This window comes from Alosa pseudoharengus, unplaced genomic scaffold, assembly GCF_046254945.1.
Source record: "Alosa pseudoharengus isolate Yale_2024_CS ecotype anadromous, Long Island Sound unplaced genomic scaffold, YU_APseudo_1.1 YU_APseudo_1.1_scf_8, whole genome shotgun sequence".
Taxonomy (NCBI): Eukaryota; Metazoa; Chordata; class Actinopteri; order Clupeiformes; family Clupeidae; genus Alosa; species Alosa pseudoharengus.
The window spans coordinates 22,520,962-22,538,110 of NW_027468870.1; the positions used below are offsets into that span (position 1 = coordinate 22,520,962).

Consider the following 17,149-nt stretch of genomic DNA (forward strand, 5'->3'; position numbering starts at 1 on the left):
GTAAGTGGGATTGTGACCATGATGGTGGGATACTCTGGCTAAGCAATTTACAAAAATGTATACTGACATAAATAGTTTACTATCAGAATACATCAGAATTTAGGCCCAAAGTTGGAGACCATTTTTAGTTAAGTTAACCTAATATTATAATAGTTCATACTAATAGTTTCGAATTTTTGTGAGAAATAAAATGGGGTCTTTGTGATTATGCTTAGCCTACCAGAGGAAAACAGGCAGGTATGCCACGTCATAACTTTTAGAGTAGACAGACACAAGTGTTCTTGTGTTTACCAGCGTTATGGCTCTAGAAGCTATGCGTGTAATTTATTAACATGGCCCACCCCCTATCCGCCTCCGAAAAGAAAACCTCACAGCAGTCGTGTTGCAGTGGAGTTTGCCCTCACACAACATTCGTTCCCTTCAAGATGGCCACTTCACGGAAGATGGGACGAAAATTAGTGCTTCTTGGAGTTTACATAGGGTTTATCATGCTACAATGTCATATCCTTACTTGTAGCTCTGTGCCCGTCGACAACACAGAAGGTATGCTCTTCTTTCAGGGATTTTATTAAACTGTCAGTCTCTTGCATATGGCCTGAAGCCTTAGCTAACGTCAACGTTAGCTAATATTAGCGGCTTGTTCCTTCTGGCGTAATTTAGGTTTAGAGTTGAGGACTTGTTCGGGTTGTATGACGGATGAAACTATCTACGTTAGAGAAGACTGCTTTTGTTAGTTTGCCCGTTTGTTACTGATAATGACCGAAATAAATGTAGCAACTGACCGGTTAGAATATAACGTTAGTAACGTTAACGTTATGGCTAAGATCATTGACAGTTGCTGTCGTCAGAACACACCGTAGAAGCTAACGTTAACCCTAACTTTAGTTTCGTAAACGTCTGTAATTGGATTTTGTATTTTTTGCCCGTGGTGGATTCATAATGTTGTAGCGCGAGCGTGGTACCTTCTGTATATACAACTTCTACATAACAGTCAAGCTGAGCATGTTATCAAGTGACCACAAACCTGCTACAAACCCACGGCAGCGTTTGCTAACTTGGCTAGCTAACGTTAGCTAGCAGCTATGAAGTTTATCATACCCCGGTCTGAGTAGCATGCCAGCAATGACTTCAACTATGCCAAATGTAGTTGTTGGAAATTCTGTCGTAATTATGTGGTCAAGCAACGTTGACATTAGGGTGTGTGTATATATAGCAACACTGCTCAAGTGTGATTAGATGGTGAGCCATTCAAGTTTGACAAGTTACTAGAGTTGGATGACCCCTGACAACGCGTTACTGTCAGAAGTAATTCACTCTTAACCGGGGGGACATTCCAGGATTGGGAAACAGATGTGCTCGCCAGCCGTAACTTTAAATTAGTTAACTGTTATTCAACCTAATAGTCTAATTACCTAGAACAGATTTCGCAAAATAAATTGAAGCACGACAAGGCTACGTTCATTTCATGGCCCTCTCGCACCGTTTTCATAGTAGCCTTAGACTACACTTTGTGGCAATCTTTGGCCTTGTCTGTCTGTAGTCTTGTCTGTAAGACTTTTCTTGTTCTTTGCTGTTTTGTAATTCATGTTAAATGATCCCTCTGAGACGAGGAAACTTTAACAGCATCTTACATACTTGTAAATACTCTTTAAATATATACTTTGGTAAATGCCATGCGAAATTCAAAAACTATAGTGCCACATTTAAATATGAGACTGGTCATCAAAACTTTGGAAGGAGGAAGGAAATAGCCCTAGTTCATTGCATCATGTGGATTTTCAGGATCATAATTCCCTTGTTGCACTTGCACCCCACCCTCACATTGGTTATGGTTATGGGATTTGGCAGAGGATTTTTGTCCAACGCGACCTACAAATAAAACAATACGATAGTTAAAATAACAGTGAACAGTTTCAAAAAGTTGGTAAGGAGAGTAGCAATAATAAACAATAATGTCAATGCAATCAATAGCCCAATGGAAATAAACAAAGAAAATAAACAAATAATATAATATACAAACCATAACTTATAAGAAACGCTTAATTAACTAAGTGCATGCTGAACAGATATGCCTTTAGAACCCCCATGGCTTGCTTTGTTGAAACTTTCACTCAGTATTGCTGGGAGTGGCTTTATGACTACAATTAGATTAGATTTTTTTTTTTTTAAATGGACATCAATGCATCTTTGGAAAGCCAGATATTTGGCTGATAGAAGGTCAACATGCTCTATGTTTTGACCGAAGGACGTCTGTCTATCATTATTACACTTTTATTCGTCCCGTGTTTCAATCGTCCAGGCTCTCCCCTACTCTTGAATGCCTTTAAGCTATCCACACTGTACGGGGAGGGGTTATGAAGGTAGATGTATATATCGTGGAAAGCCAATTGGGGCAAGCCTGGGGCAGATAATAAGGGACAAAAGAAATCTGGGGGTAACAAATAAGGATCGGAGCCTAAAATTGAAATTTTCTCCACATACCTCTCTCTCTCTCAAATTTAAATGTGCAGTGTGAGCGGCCATACTGGGCGAGATTGGTCGTAAATATGGCGGCGTTCTATATGGCGGCGTTCTATTTGATAGTGACGTAGGACGGTGGCCCCTATGAATAAAGTTGATAACAGCGAAGCCATGACGTAGCGTTGTCAAGGCAGCAATTTCACAATTTCTTTCTACACCTGCCAGGGAATCCGTGTTATGTGGCTAAGCTGCTGCCTAGCAGGTAAAACACGTTTAAATGGCTATAGCCTACATTTAAAACAATTTATTAACTAGAAATGATGCCATATGTCTACATTCAATGCTATTTAAGCCACTTCGAAAGTTTGTTTAGATCCAGTGATTCTGCCGTCATGGAAACGGAACGTCACACTTCGGTACTTCAGATCACAATTTTAGGGTTTCTCCAGCATCTAATAGCCACCTTACACCAAACAACTTTGACAAGATTTGGGAAAGATTCTTGAAAGATTGTAGTTTTTTAACTAATGCCCCCCATTCAAGCTTTACTCAAAAAACTCCAATCTTTGATGAATCTTTCCCAAATCTTGCCAAAGTTGTTTGGTGTAAGGAGGCCATTAGACAAAGAAAATCTAGTTATGTGTAACCTTAGGGCAGTGGTAGTGTAATGGTTAAGCAACTGGGCTAGCTTGCAGTAGCCTGTAGCCAGAAAATGTGTAGGTTCAATTCCCGGCTTCTACCGTTGTCCCTTGAGCAAGGCACTTAACCCTAAGTTGTTCTGGCGACGATGTAATGTAATGTTATTGACATATGTAAGGGGCCGTCTACACAACGCCGGTTTTTGTGAAACCGGTGAGGTTTTGTTATCGGTTACACCTTGCGTGTACACAACGCCGGCAGTTTAGGAGACTGTAACCGATAGTTTTTGAAATCGGCTAACTTTAGTCATGTAGACGCCTGTAGGTGCGAAGCCAGCAATTTTATGACGACAGCCCCACCTCTCAACTCAGCCACGGCACTTGACCTGACATGCTGCTTGTCAAAACAAACCAAACCATTTATTTATCATATTAAAATGTTTTTTTCTTTCCCCTGTCATGATTTATGTGCACAATGTAGCCTATCAGCCTTTTGTGGCTAAGTTCGAAGCACACGTTAGCCTAACTTAGTTAAACATTATCTTACTGCATGTTAATCTTTTCTCCAGTGGTGCTCAGACCTAATGCAATGCGTAGGCTAAGCATTTGAAATTTCACATAGCAGTCACATACCTTGAAAATGAACTTTATTATTTTAACAGTTGAATTGAAAACTGAATTGTCTGTAGTCTCCTTATTTCATGTGACTGCTTAACAAACTGTTTCTACAATGTTTTCTTCTATGCGATTCACGCAAATTAAACGTGAAGCCTCTGCTGAAACGTCTGGCATATGCACTACAGCACATTTGGCTGGTTACACCTCTGTGTGTGCACGCGATTTATTTCTTTACCGGTTTCGTTAAAGGTGTGAAAGCGGTAAGAGAAAATTCACCCGGCGGTTTCGTGTAGACGTACCCTAAGTCACTTTGGATTAAAAGTGTTTGCTAGATTAATAAATGTATCATAGCTCTTTGTTCAGTTTACTGACAGTCTGTCTTTTGTTTGTAGGCAGCAGATCTACCACTGCAAATGTGTCATCATCAAATCAGAGTGATGAGACAAAACAGAACGATTCCTCAAATGGCCAGTCGGGTGTAGTGTCTCCTCCTGAAAGTGCTAGCCAGGCCCAGTCACCTTCTGTTGGCTCGACCCCAGCAAAGCCAGAGTCAGACTCGACCCCAGCAAAGCCAGAGTCAGACTCGACCCCAGCAAAGCCAAAGAATGTGTCTTCAGAGACTCCAGATGCTACGCCTAAAGGGTCTAATGACAGTAGTGTTCCAGGCGCCCAGCCACAGTCCACAGCGCCTTCAGCCACCGACACCACAACCGTGAGTCCTGACAAAACCACCACCGCTACCAAAATTAACGGCAGTGCCACCAGCACTAAGGCTGCACCTCCATCCAAATCCTCTGCATCTCCCACCGTGCCCAACATCACTGACGTGAACGTCCCACCGAAGCGCACAAACATCCCACAGTCTAAAGCCACCAGCAGCCCACGACTGGAGGCGGCGGAGGATGAAGACGACGAGGAAGAGGACTACAAAGGGGAGTACGTAGATGACGCCACGCCGGACACCCGCGGCGGTGTAGAGGACAATGGAACGGATGAGGAAATTACTGTGGGGGATGATGATGACCAAGACAATGATATAACCAACCTGGACGCTGATGATGATGATGATGGTGATGAATACGATAAAATGATGCCAAAGCTACCAACCATCCCAAAGAAGTTTGGTGAGCAGGATGCCACCATTTACACAAACCCGGATGAGGACACGCATTTCTTTGTTCACCTGGTCATAATTGCCTTCTTGGTGGCCATTGTGTACATTACCTATCATAACAAGCGAAAGGTAAGCGCCTTCATAAAGACTACACCACATTTAGGTTGTGCACTGAATATGTTGAGTTATGTTAAAAATAAGATTCAGAGGTCAAAAGGGCAAAACTAACGATGGGAAAGTTTTAATCCTAGAGGATTTGCATAATAAGCTTTAGCTTTCTTACATTTAAGCAATAAGCCCCGAGAGGCCATAGGTTACTTAAAACAGCTAATGGGCTAATTATTCTTCCGCCAAAAAATATATTTCCTCAATCAGAATACAACGGCATTGAACGCGATACAGCCAATTATAAACAAGGACTGGAACTATCCGTTTTAGAATATGTTTTTTGTAAACATTGTACACTCCACAATCTGGTTTATTTGTCACATCAGAGTTCCATTTAAAAAGCACAGCGTGTGACTGCTGATGGTTGTTGTGTCGGGGTCTGATTATTGTACTTTTTTTTTATCTCTCTGGCCTCGATTAGATATTCCTGCTTGCCTCGAGCCGTCGCTGGAAGGACGGCCTGTGCTCTCGCGGTGGCGTCGAGTATCGGCGACTCGACCAGAACGTCAATGAAGCCATGCCCTCGCTGAAGATGACCAATGATTACATCTTTTAGAGCCTGTGGCCTTCAGAGGAGAAAGACACGTCAGGTTTAGAGAGTTTTGGTGGTAGGGTTTTTTTCTCTCTCCCTTTCTGTTTTCACTATTACAGTGGAGTCCCAGGGTTTCACATTGTTTGCTCGTCCACACGATCATTTTTTGGGGGTTTGTTTTTTCTTTTGGAGAAACTATCTCTTTCTGGCTCTTTTTGGAACATGTTTCATCCCTGCTGTCTTAAAGGTTTTATTGCACAATTGATTGTTTGGTGGGTAATTGGCCACCATGTGTGGCCATAATGTTGTAGATTATTAAAAAGATTAAGATTATTAAGATTATATTTTCACACAAGTGGAATGAGGCACAAAGAGTGCAGTCACTACTATACATGTGAAATGTAGACTCGGGATATCCCCCCTGAAGTTTGGAGCTGAGATGTTGCTTTGCTGTTAGAGACAGCACCAAATGCAATATTATTATTACTTATTATTATCATTTTTTTGTTGGGAGATGGGAAAAGAAATATCAAAGTAATATCACTTCACCAATAGGAAGTGTTTCTTTTTTTCTTTTGACGATTTAGCATCTCCACAATATCAGTGCATCAGGCCGTATCGGAGACTTGCTCATATTTTTGCGATGCGTTTTAACACCTGTCCCTTTTTTATATTTGAATTTGAGTTATGACTTCAGTGAAGTCTCTTGAAATGAGGATGTTGCGACTGTTTGCAGTTGTTGAGATGAAAGGTGTCTGTTTTCTTTGCGGTCTTGTGGGCTTTGATCCTTTCACATGAGTATTGTTGTCGTATGTGGCCATATTATTCTCAAAGAATGCTGTATTACTTCAGGAGAGATTGAATTTCGACTCACAACAGAAAGTGCAAAAGTAGGTAAGCAACTTCACAGGCCCTCTGCCACGTCACCACATTTCTGAGGGCCTACAATATCAATCCTATTGTCAATACCACATAGGTGGTATTTATACCTTTGTTGAGCATTAATGTGTACTAGTGTTGGTAAAATGTCGAAGAGAATGGTCCTGGAGTCATAAAATGGTGTAAAGAATGGTAAACATATTCTTAACCAATTTCTGTAACAGTAATCCGGTGTGGGAAAAATGACCACAACAGGCATGATTTGTTACTTTGTGCCTATGCTGAATTTAGCTGTAGGCTTTATTCACCCTTTTTTTTTAATTAAAGCACAACTGTAAATATATTTTGTTTGTCTTATTCACTGATGTTTTATAGACAAAATGGTGTACACTCTCCACTGAACGACCTGATTGATTGCGAAAGGGTTCACCTTATATTCCCTTTGGGATAAAGCTGGAAATGGAGACATGGGGAACTGAGAGTTCACACACCCATGGGCTCTGTTCGAAATGGTAAAAAATGTTGCCTTTTATAAGATCTCTAACGGGAGCGAGGCAGCAAGGGCTGTTCGAAACCATCATTCTTAAAAGATGCCTTCATTCCAAAGTCATAAGACGGCTCTCTATCACGGCAGTGAGGCAGCAAGGCAATGCCTTCGTTTCAAAACGGACCAATTGTTATAAATGCACTGTGTGTAATTATGCCCACTCAGTCATGCTGTAGAGCTGAATCTGAAAAAAATAATAATATATACATACATATACAGCAGTCTATGAGCTGAATGAGCTTCTTTTGAGCCTTGGGGCAAGACATGACAACACACTAGACAGGATTTTCTCAGCCCTAAAATGACATTAGACTCCTGAATAAGAAATAAGAAAGGGAAGACACTACAGCTATATCAGGTGGAAGGTGGAGCCCATGGCAAAGGCTGTAGTGCTCAAATAACACCCTTTCAACACCAACATGTTGCATTTATATTGCGCTTTATCAAGGTACCCAAAGCTCTTTACAGTGAAGGCGAAACCTCACTGACCATCACCAATGTGTAGCATCCACCAGGGTGGTGCACGGCAGCCATTTGTGTCAGACCACTCACCACACATGTAGAGAGTAAAGAAATGACTAAATGAGCCAATTATGAAACAATTTCAGATTCAAATGAGTCCTTTCCCTTCTAGGGGGGTAAATCTGTGAGTCTTCATGATGATTCGATACAATATCGATTTCTTAAGCCAATGATTAGATTATTTTCGATACTTCAGAATTCACGATACGATTCGATACGATTCAATACGCAATATTTTTACATGATATCTATGAAGTTTCAAATAAATCAACAAAAGTTCGGAATGTAGGAGCAGGTATCTAAAGCCTTCGTTATACAGCCTCATGTCTGCATATAAAAAAAATAAACCCACCCGCAGCTTAGGAGTAGGTAGTGCACTTACATCGGAGCCATAGACAGAAAAAGAAAGGTCAGAGCTGATGCTGAAAATAGATAGGCAAACAAACAGGCGGCAAAATAAACACATTCATTAATTAATTAATTAATACTCTTGCGGACGAATCGATGCATTGAATCGCCGGCTGCATAATCGATGCATCGATACGAATTGATTAATATTTACACCCCTTCTATGCTCCTTAAGCAATGTGTTAATTGGCTGGAATTGTTCATGTGTAGGTTTGGGGTTTGTTTCACATTTACAGAGCAAGTCTTCTTGGTAACACGTAAAGCAGCACTACCAAACAGCAACTTAATAAGGCTATTTTACAAGTGATAAGACCTGCTCAGAGTGCGGCAGAAGTGCCATTCGAAGTATTAAGAGTTTATGTGGCATCAAAATTATTTTGCAAATGTTATTTTAGGGTAAAAAAAGCTCTAGGGGGCCTTTAAATTCAGCATCCATAAACACACCCAAAGTACTTGGATAATGGCTCATAATGATTGGTGTAAATCTATAAGCATTCAGGAATAGTTACGACTGCACTTAAATTGTAATTTTGCAGTGTAAGCCCTTGTATTTTGAACCATCTCATGGTTCCAATGATGACACCAATGATGATATTGCAGAGGTAAAATAAGCTTTTTTATGCATTGTGATATTTCACATTGTATGGTTTAATACAATAACGTTGAAATAAGAGGCTTTGTCAGGTCTTCATAACCTTCTATTAATGTGTAATGCTTTATAGATCATATGAGATGCGATCTGGGAAAACCCTTCACATGGTGCGATTATACCAATTTATGATTCTGATACCATTCTAGCAACATCCAAGATTTTCAGAGGATGGTATCCAGGATTTGGCTAGGGTACAGTGTCCAGAATGTTGCCAGGATGGTATCAGAATCTTAAGTTGGTGAAATTTCAGCAGAGAGGGTTGAAATGGAGCCAAAAATCAAACATTTTTGAGTGCACCATGCAGGGTTTTCCTAGATCACATCACATATAGGCTCATAGAAAGTGTTACTGTTTTTTGAGTTTTTTCTAGCTCTTGCAGGATGTTAACATTTACACAAACCCGGATAAGGACATGTGTCCAATGCGGCCATTGTGTACACACGTAACAAGTGAAAACTAGGACGGGGATGGGGCCTAAGTTAGTGCCTTCACTAAAACGTTTAACAGACACGACACTCCCAGGGAGTGTACTGAATATTTGGAGTAATGTGAAAAGTAAGACTAAGATGTCATATTGGCATAACGAATCAGGTGAAAGTCATAGTTTGAGTATTTGCATATTTGGGTGTGGCTCAGTCCAAACCACAATGTTTGACGAAGCCAGGATTGTGTTCTTTTCTTTTCAAGCAAACAGATTCAAATTGGACAGCTAGGGAACCGTGTGAGGAGCAATATGCTGAATTAAACAAACATGTATTGGCTTTGGAGCACACATCAGGAGCCAAGGCTGAGGAGCATAACATTAGCTTTTTTCTTTCTTTTGTTTTCTGTGCATACACACTGAAAGGACAGCAATCGAGTTTATAAAACGCATGGGTACCTTGAAAGGTGCTACATAAAGTAAGTTATTATATAAGTTTTATTATTATGTTATCAGTATAATAGTTGGATTTGAAGTTTATTGGATTAGACTTGCAGAGTGCAACCTTTGGGGTGTACTAAAGAGTGAAAGTACTCCATGGATGCATTACACATTTTTTGCATGTTGTTGATTCTTTCCCTGCTATGTAAATAATAGCTTTCATAACATGCCGGCATTATAGATTTTTAGAGGAGACATTTTTGTCATTTTTATTTTTAGAGGTGGTATTTTACTTTTATTTTTCTTTGGACTAAACTTTTCAGGACTGTATAAATGTACAACTTGGAAAATTAATTTGTTTTAAGAATGTTCTTTACTTTATACATCCACTGGATGGCAGTGGAGCTATGCACAGCAGATGAGGGCATACAGAGACCACAGCAGTGTGGAAATAATGTGACAGAGGAGATAGCAGGACCCATGTACAGAGATGTAGAAGAGATGTAAAGGAGCGGCTCCACAAGTGAGACTATCATCACCATCAGACCAGGGCAGGTAAGACATAATAATTTACACAGACATTTAGCCGTACCTACAGATGTTCCCCAAAAGAATAATCCTCTGCTGCTCCCATACTGGAGTTATGATTCCTCCTTTTTGAAGAGTTAAGATAATTGCATTCCAGTAGGACAGTCTCTTAACGGCCTGAGGCCAGAAACTATTCCAGCGAGTGGTCAGCTTCTACAGATTTGACCAGTGTTGTTAGTGTTTAGTTTTCACACAGTGGTTGTTTTAACACTGATTCATAGAACAGTTGTATCAATGTCTAATGCTTTTTTGTGTGAATATGTATACTATGTCCTTAGAAAGCTGTGTATGAAGCCTGTAGGCTACAATGTGATGTGCCAACCATTATAAAAAACACTTTGTCAAGAGGAGGGGAAGAGGGAAGAGAACTTATGAAGATGTGGTTATTTTTATGATTTTATGGCGCTTAAGGAGACTTTGGTTTCTAACTTCTGCAGTCACCCACTTCTGGCAGCCTTTGAATTTGTTGCCAGCCTCATTTTCCTCATAAGCAGTTCTTACAAAATAGACTATGTTTGTTTTGTAGTGAGTTTTTGCCCTTTTTTAACCTCAACATGTCTTCTTCACATAATTAGCTTATGTTATGCTTTTCTATTAATTCCTCTCTCTGTCTCTCCTTCCTGATCACACTCCCACACACGTGTACATAATTGCTCTAGCTGTCCACTTGTCAAAGCTTCATCACATCTCTCTCAGTGCTTACCGTGGCGACCATGTTGGCACATTTACATTTCTGTTTTCAGCCACACCCTGCACCCCCACCCACCACGGCTGCACACGCGCGCACCACCATGAATCACAGAAGCTAATAGAATATTAGATTACTGGCGACGGCGTGAGGCTTGACCGGCGAGGGAATAAAACACGGAGCCATCTCTGCGGCGGCTCTACAGAGATAAGAACCAAATTAGGATTCAGCGCACCTCCTCACTCCGGCGCGGCTTGGCTAATGGAGCTCTTTAAAGAATCGCTGCTCGGCATTTGGGATGGAGTGCGAGGGCACGCCGTGCGTAAAATAAAGAACAATGTAGAAAGGGAGGGTCAGAGGTAACGTGCGGGAAAGTCCGGCAGAGGAAGAGAGAGAGAAAAAGAAAAAAGTAATACAATTCTTTGTGAGAGGCGCCTGCGATGTGTCACTGGGTGCCAAGCCTATGTGCATATTCAGCTGGAGAGAGGGCCCACGTAACCTAACCACGCGCTGCATGGAGTTTTAAAGCAGTATTTCTATGGCAGACTGTCACTCGCTGACCTTTCCATCCACATCCAATGTGACAACGAATACCATCGCCTGAGTAAGCAAAAAATCTGCTCATGTCAGGTCAAACACAATGGTCTCAAATTATTACCCCTATTAATATGATGTACGGCATGTGACAGCTTGGAAAGTCTGATATATTGGAGTAAGCTGAGCTCACAGGGATTTTAAAAATGTATTTCAAAGTAGTGTGCTCTGGGAAAGAACTGTTTTTTAAAGGGCACAATCACCTTGCCATGGACTAAGTACACTCCGGCGATTTGGTGACATTCTTTTATCCTTTCTCCCTTTGTGTAAAATCATTTAATTCACTGTCACCTATAAACTTGTGTATTTACATCACTAAAGTGGTAAACCATGTTGTTTGAATAATGAATTGATACATAACAAATCTTCGGCGTTGGAATTACATGCAGTTCAGAGAACGTCTCACGCAGTGTAGGCCTACATAATCACAGGGATGGTATGGTTTGCAGGCTTCAGAAAATAGATTTGTTTATGCCCTGAGCTGTATTTAAATATACAGTGCGTTACAGTGAACACAGTTGGGGCCTGCTTCCTAGACCGTTACCTGACCAGCTGTCAGTTCATCACCAAATATCTCTGCCGGTATGAGGAAAAGCCCTTTGTAAAATGACCATTTTAATCCCCATTTTGACCATGACAGTCTCCATTCAAGCGACAATGTCACATGCACAGCGAAGACAAGGCTTGCACTTAGGCGAAGGATGCAGTCATGTTGCAAATCATTATAATTTAGTCACACACCATGAGCAGCTATTGACAGTGCAAATGTACCAATCTACCAGTATCCTCAAATCTTCGTCCAACTCTGAGACATGTAACTATAGTAACTGACTGCAGGCACAAGTCCTCATCTGTTGCTGCTGTGTTTATTCTCCCTGTGCTTGGAGCAAATCCAGGGTTGTGCTGAGAGAGGCTGTGAAGATTTACAATGTACTACCAAATCCTTAAGCCCACTATTGTTCTGATTTTACTGAGTTTTTAATTTGTTTTTCTGAGGAAGGGGTGTGTGTGTGTCTGTGTGTGTTTGTCTGTGTCTGTGTGTGTGTGTGTGATCACATCACACTACATAGCCCAGTGAATACAGCTGTCAGTGTGCCCTTTGCCCATTGCCCTTTGAGGAGAAGGATAAACATATTTGTTTTCAAACAAGATCCTCTGTTCTCTGCATCAGCCAAATGTGGCTGGACTCTAGCCCACTGGAACAACACGAGTTTCCATTATCCCCTTGTGTGTGTGTGTGTGCCTCTTGAAGACCCCTCTCTGTGATGTCCTTACATTTAGTAGATTCATTAACTAATTGTCCAATCCATCCATCCATGAATCGGTTCTTCTGAAGAGATATTCCACAGCTGGTGGTACCCTGATTAAACTGAGCTTGATAGTAATTTAGAACTTCAGTAGCATGTTGGTCAGTGCTATATTAATTGCACTGGTCCTATTAAGTTAAAAGGTAGTGAGCACTATTAATATTTTTGCCCATTTTCTTGTTTGCTTCCTGATTTGATTTAGGTCCTGGAAGTTTAGCCTACATTAAAATTTGCTATCAAATTTTTTGATATTCTGCATGCCAATCTTTGGTCTTTAGATCAGTATCATCAGCCCTTGTTAAATTGTAATTATAACAATAAGTGCAATGTGATCAAATATCAGCATGTAACATAACTTACACTTTCAGAATTAATCCCAGTTCTAACCCTAATGTTATGTATTTAATCTGTAATGGAATGTCAGTATACAATTACTTTTGTAACACTATTATATACATGGTTGCATTGAACTCAATGAAGTTCCAATGTAATTATATTGTAACAAGGGCAATATGGCTGACACAGATACCCTCCTTTAGGAATATATTGCTGATGGTCCTTTATCACCTTCCTCCAAACAAACAGGAACACCACATTTGTCGGGATTTGACCTTACAAAGTACTGCAGGACTTTTGGGACGACAAGCCTACATGGGACAGCGCTATAATCTCAGCACTCCTGTTCCACTAATGTTTTTCTAAATGAGGTGCGTAGAAGATGGAGGCCCTGCTGGAGACCTGGGAATGGATGAGCAGTCGGAGGATGTCTCCTCTCCTCCGCAATTCCCAAACCGGGGCAGGAGCGTGCCGATTGGATGGTGTGTGGGGCGGGCGCTGCGCTGCGCTGTGCTGGGCTGGGCTGCCATCAGGAGAGGGCTCACCAGGGGGCAGTGTTTTGTCTTAGAGAGGGTGACAGGTCATAGCACGGAATCCTTTTTTGCATTGCCTTAAATAATGACTTCATTCAAGAGCCACAATGGAACCGTAGGGATGGAGGAAACAGATTTAGGTCAGTTGGGGAGACACAGGTGGAAGGGGTGACTGAATGGGTGGGTGGGCACGTTGTTTGGGGTGACGAATGTAATGTTAATTGCGGGCAGTGAAAAGACTATGTCTGTGGAGAGGGACAAAAAGGGATTTTTGAAACATCACACGTCGAGTCAAAATCAATTTTGATGAAGAAAAGAAACTCCAGTGTTGTGGTACAAAGCATTCCTTCTTGAAGACCAGAAGTGGATGTCTGTCCCCCTTAGTTGCTTTGAAGGCATCTGAGGAGAATTGAAATTAGTCTCACCAAGCTTCTCTGTCATGGTTCTTTTGTGCCAGTTTATTGATTGCACCTGAAAAATACATCAGTGCTCAGTACATGTTCTGATGCTTTACTAAACAAGTTGCACCAGACTAGAGAATAAAAAACAGGATGCATGCATACTGTACATTTGCAACAGGTTGCAACCACCTGGCACTGGAAGTCTCTTATTATGACCGCCGCGCAGCGAAGCGGCGGTCATATAGGTTTAGTCAGATTTTTTTTTTTTCTTTTTTTTTTTTTTTCTTTTTCGCATGTCCAAATTTCTGTCAATGATTCCCAGGACACTGAAAGACCGGGGTAGACGAAACTTGGTGGGCATGTAACCCCATATGGATAGCATGGAACCATCGTTTTTCGTTTTGATCTGTAGCCCCCCCGCTGGACTGCACCCCCCGAAAGGAGGGTAGGGCAGACACAGTTTTCTGTGAATATCTCGAGAACCGTAGGGCCTAGGAGGTCCACCTTTTTTTTGTATGTTGATCTCAAGGGGCCATGTCAACCCATCCCATTACCACTTATTTCATGTATAGCGCCACCTAGTTAAACACAAAAAAGTAAAAATGAGGTGTTTTCATCACAATATCTCTGGCTGACATGGTCAAAACTGCACGAAATTGAAAGTGTAGGATCATTATGACACCCTCCGAATGCATGCCAAGTTTTGTGTACTTTCGTTCATGGGGGGCCTTACAATAAAACAATTTATGTGTACATTTAGTGACGTACACCAACAAGGATTCCCGGGACACTGAAAGACCGGGGTACACAAAACTTGGTGGGCATGTACCTCCACATGGATAGCATGGAACTGTCATTTTTCGTTTTGATCTGTAGCCCCCCCGCTGGACTGGACCCCCCGAAAGGAGGGTAGGCCAGACACAGTTCTCTGTGAATATCTTGAGAACTGTAGGGCCTAGGATGACCATTTTTTCCGTATATTTGCCTCCAGGGGTCATGTTAGCCCAGTTCATGTGCACACATGTGCACAAACAGATACACACACACACAAACATTCACAGTAATCATGACACATACTCACACAGTAGACATATGTACGCTTCCATGCACAGGCACATACGCAGGCACGCACACACACACACACACACACTCACACACACACACACACACACACACATAACATAAACATAACACAAACAATCAAGAATTTCTCATAATTATGAACAGGCAAGATGGAGGTGGGGTTGTATAAAATGAATTTTACATGTGAAATCTATGAACTAATCATGTTTTGGTACTTGTTGTCTAGCAGATACCAGTGAGAATTGAGTGTGGATAATGCAATTTAGTGAGACAGTTAGAATCATATAGGCCTTTCAGCGTGATTTCTTTTTGTGGAAAAAATGTGCTGGACTGGGCGGCGGTCATATTTTGTACCGCTCTGCGGTACATCTAGTTCTGTCTGTTGAAGTTGATATCAAATACTGCACAGTTGTGTAATCCGCCTCTACTTTATGCATAGCCTGCAGTATATCAATCTTTAGAATTTTCAGTTTTGATGGAAGTGTTTCAGCTTTTTTTCCATTCATTATATTTTCATAGTTGTCATTGAAGACCAGAATCAGTTTTTATTTTTAGAGATAGTGAATGATGTTCTTCGTCCTTGTAGTGTTCAGAAATATGTTAAGATACATTTTACAATTAGATCGTTTTGAGAGAACACAAATGACTGAATGAACTACTGTTTGAAAAAAGCTGTTGAATGCACAATTACAATTCACTATCTGCAAAGCAAAGAGAAACCCTGCAGCCACTGGCTGAATGTTGCAGTTAAAGAACCAAGGTGAATCATGTTTCTGTGGCTATTGGAAAAGCAATAGCCATTAAAAATGATCACAATCAGTGCAATGACCTCCTATGTTTATGAGTTTAAATGGCTATTAAAGTAATTGGATAACATTTCACAATTCCTTTTCTTTTAAGAAACGAAGGACCTTTCCTCCTAATAACAACAGAAGACTATAGATAACTTTTTATAGCACGCCACTGCTTACCTCAACTTGGGCTAGCTGCCATGTCAATTTAAGCATATAACAGCCACTCACTGTCTACCAGAAGTAACAACGACACTTAGAATGATGCCATAAAACATGCTATTAGTTGGAGTGTTGATGGGATTGGTATATATATGTGTGTGATAGGAACCCCCCACACCCTCACCCCGCCCGTTCAGCTGATCTGCTGCTGAGTGTGGGCAGTACACCAGGACCTTTACTCTGCCCAATTGAAGTATAAATTAGGAACCAGCCAGAGAAAACATATTCGGTTACACTTTACTTGACAGTATTGACATAAGAGTGACATGACACTGTCATGAATGTGTCATAAACAAGTCATAAACGTTTATGACCTAACGCTTCTGTCATTAAGTGACATTCGGTTTTTGTCATAACAAGTTAGGTTTAGGGCTAGGATTAGGGTTAGAGGTTAGGATTAGGGTTAGGGTTCATGTGTCATGACAGTGTCATATGTTCATGACAGTGTCATGTCACTCTTTTGTCGATACTATCAAGTAAAGTGTTACCACATATTCAAATGTGTGTATGGCAGGGGCTTTCAAATGTGTCCCTGGGACCACCGCTTTGACTAAGAGGCAGCCTGAGGAGCACTTGTGTGGGGTGTGAGGTTACAAATCGTGATTTCCACAGTGAAACGACATTATTGAATGCATAGTCTGGGACCACCTGTAATGTCTTGATGGACCACTGGTTGAAAACCTGTGGCAAAGAGAACAAAAAGCTGTGACCACAGTGAAGTGAAATGTTCGCTGAGCATCTTTAGAAATGGCAGCTTATCATCTTGGCCACTCCCCACTGCCCTTTTCCAGAGAGCCATTTTCCTTGGCACAGAAACAAAACACACTCATATTCTGTATTCTGCGTTTGAGCTGCTCGAGGAGAAGCAGGAGGTGGCTCGAGACCCAGACGGATACTCAGACTGTCCTCCTACACAACGCCAGGGTACCAGCAGCTGTCGCTAAGCCTCTCTTCCAACTCACAGGTACGAAAACTGAATTCAAGCAGACCAGAGAGACAACACATAGACAATGGCAATGCTGCCCCCCCCCCCCTCAATACCCAGAAACACACAGTACACACACACACACACACACACATGCACACACAGCACAAGCTGTCCTTTATGGCCATTCCAGTGCTTTTATTTACCCAGTTACCAGTTGTCCTATAAGTGAAAGTAGGTTGCAAGTGAAGCATGGGCAGCACTACAGGTGTTGTGATGGT

At 41.4% G+C, this 17,149-nt stretch overlaps 1 protein-coding gene across 1 annotated transcript; it reads left to right on the forward strand.

Annotated features, from left to right (window-relative positions):
- Window positions 1-381: 381 nt before the first annotated feature.
- cunh5orf15 (chromosome unknown C5orf15 homolog) lies at window positions 382-6,752 on the forward strand. Its single transcript, XM_076274025.1, has 3 exons — window positions 382-543; window positions 4,109-4,959; window positions 5,420-6,752. Exons 1-3 carry the CDS (start codon window positions 426-428, stop codon window positions 5,552-5,554), a joined length of 1,104 nt encoding a protein of 367 aa, XP_076130140.1. The 5' UTR covers window positions 382-425; the 3' UTR covers window positions 5,555-6,752.
- Window positions 6,753-17,149: the final 10,397 nt, after the last annotated feature.

What these genes read in the sequence shown, in the direction of transcription:
- cunh5orf15 (XM_076274025.1), top strand. Translation starts at nt 426, where the DNA reads ATGGCCACTTCACGGAAGATGGGACGAAAATTAGTGCTTCTTGGAGTT. An exon ending in GCCCGTCGACAACACAGAAG is followed by an intron (nt 544 to 4,108) that starts GTATGCTCTTCT and finishes TTTTGTTTGTAG; the next exon opens with GCAGCAGATCTACCACTGCA. An exon ending in CCTATCATAACAAGCGAAAG is followed by an intron (nt 4,960 to 5,419) that starts GTAAGCGCCTTC and finishes GGCCTCGATTAG; the next exon opens with ATATTCCTGCTTGCCTCGAG.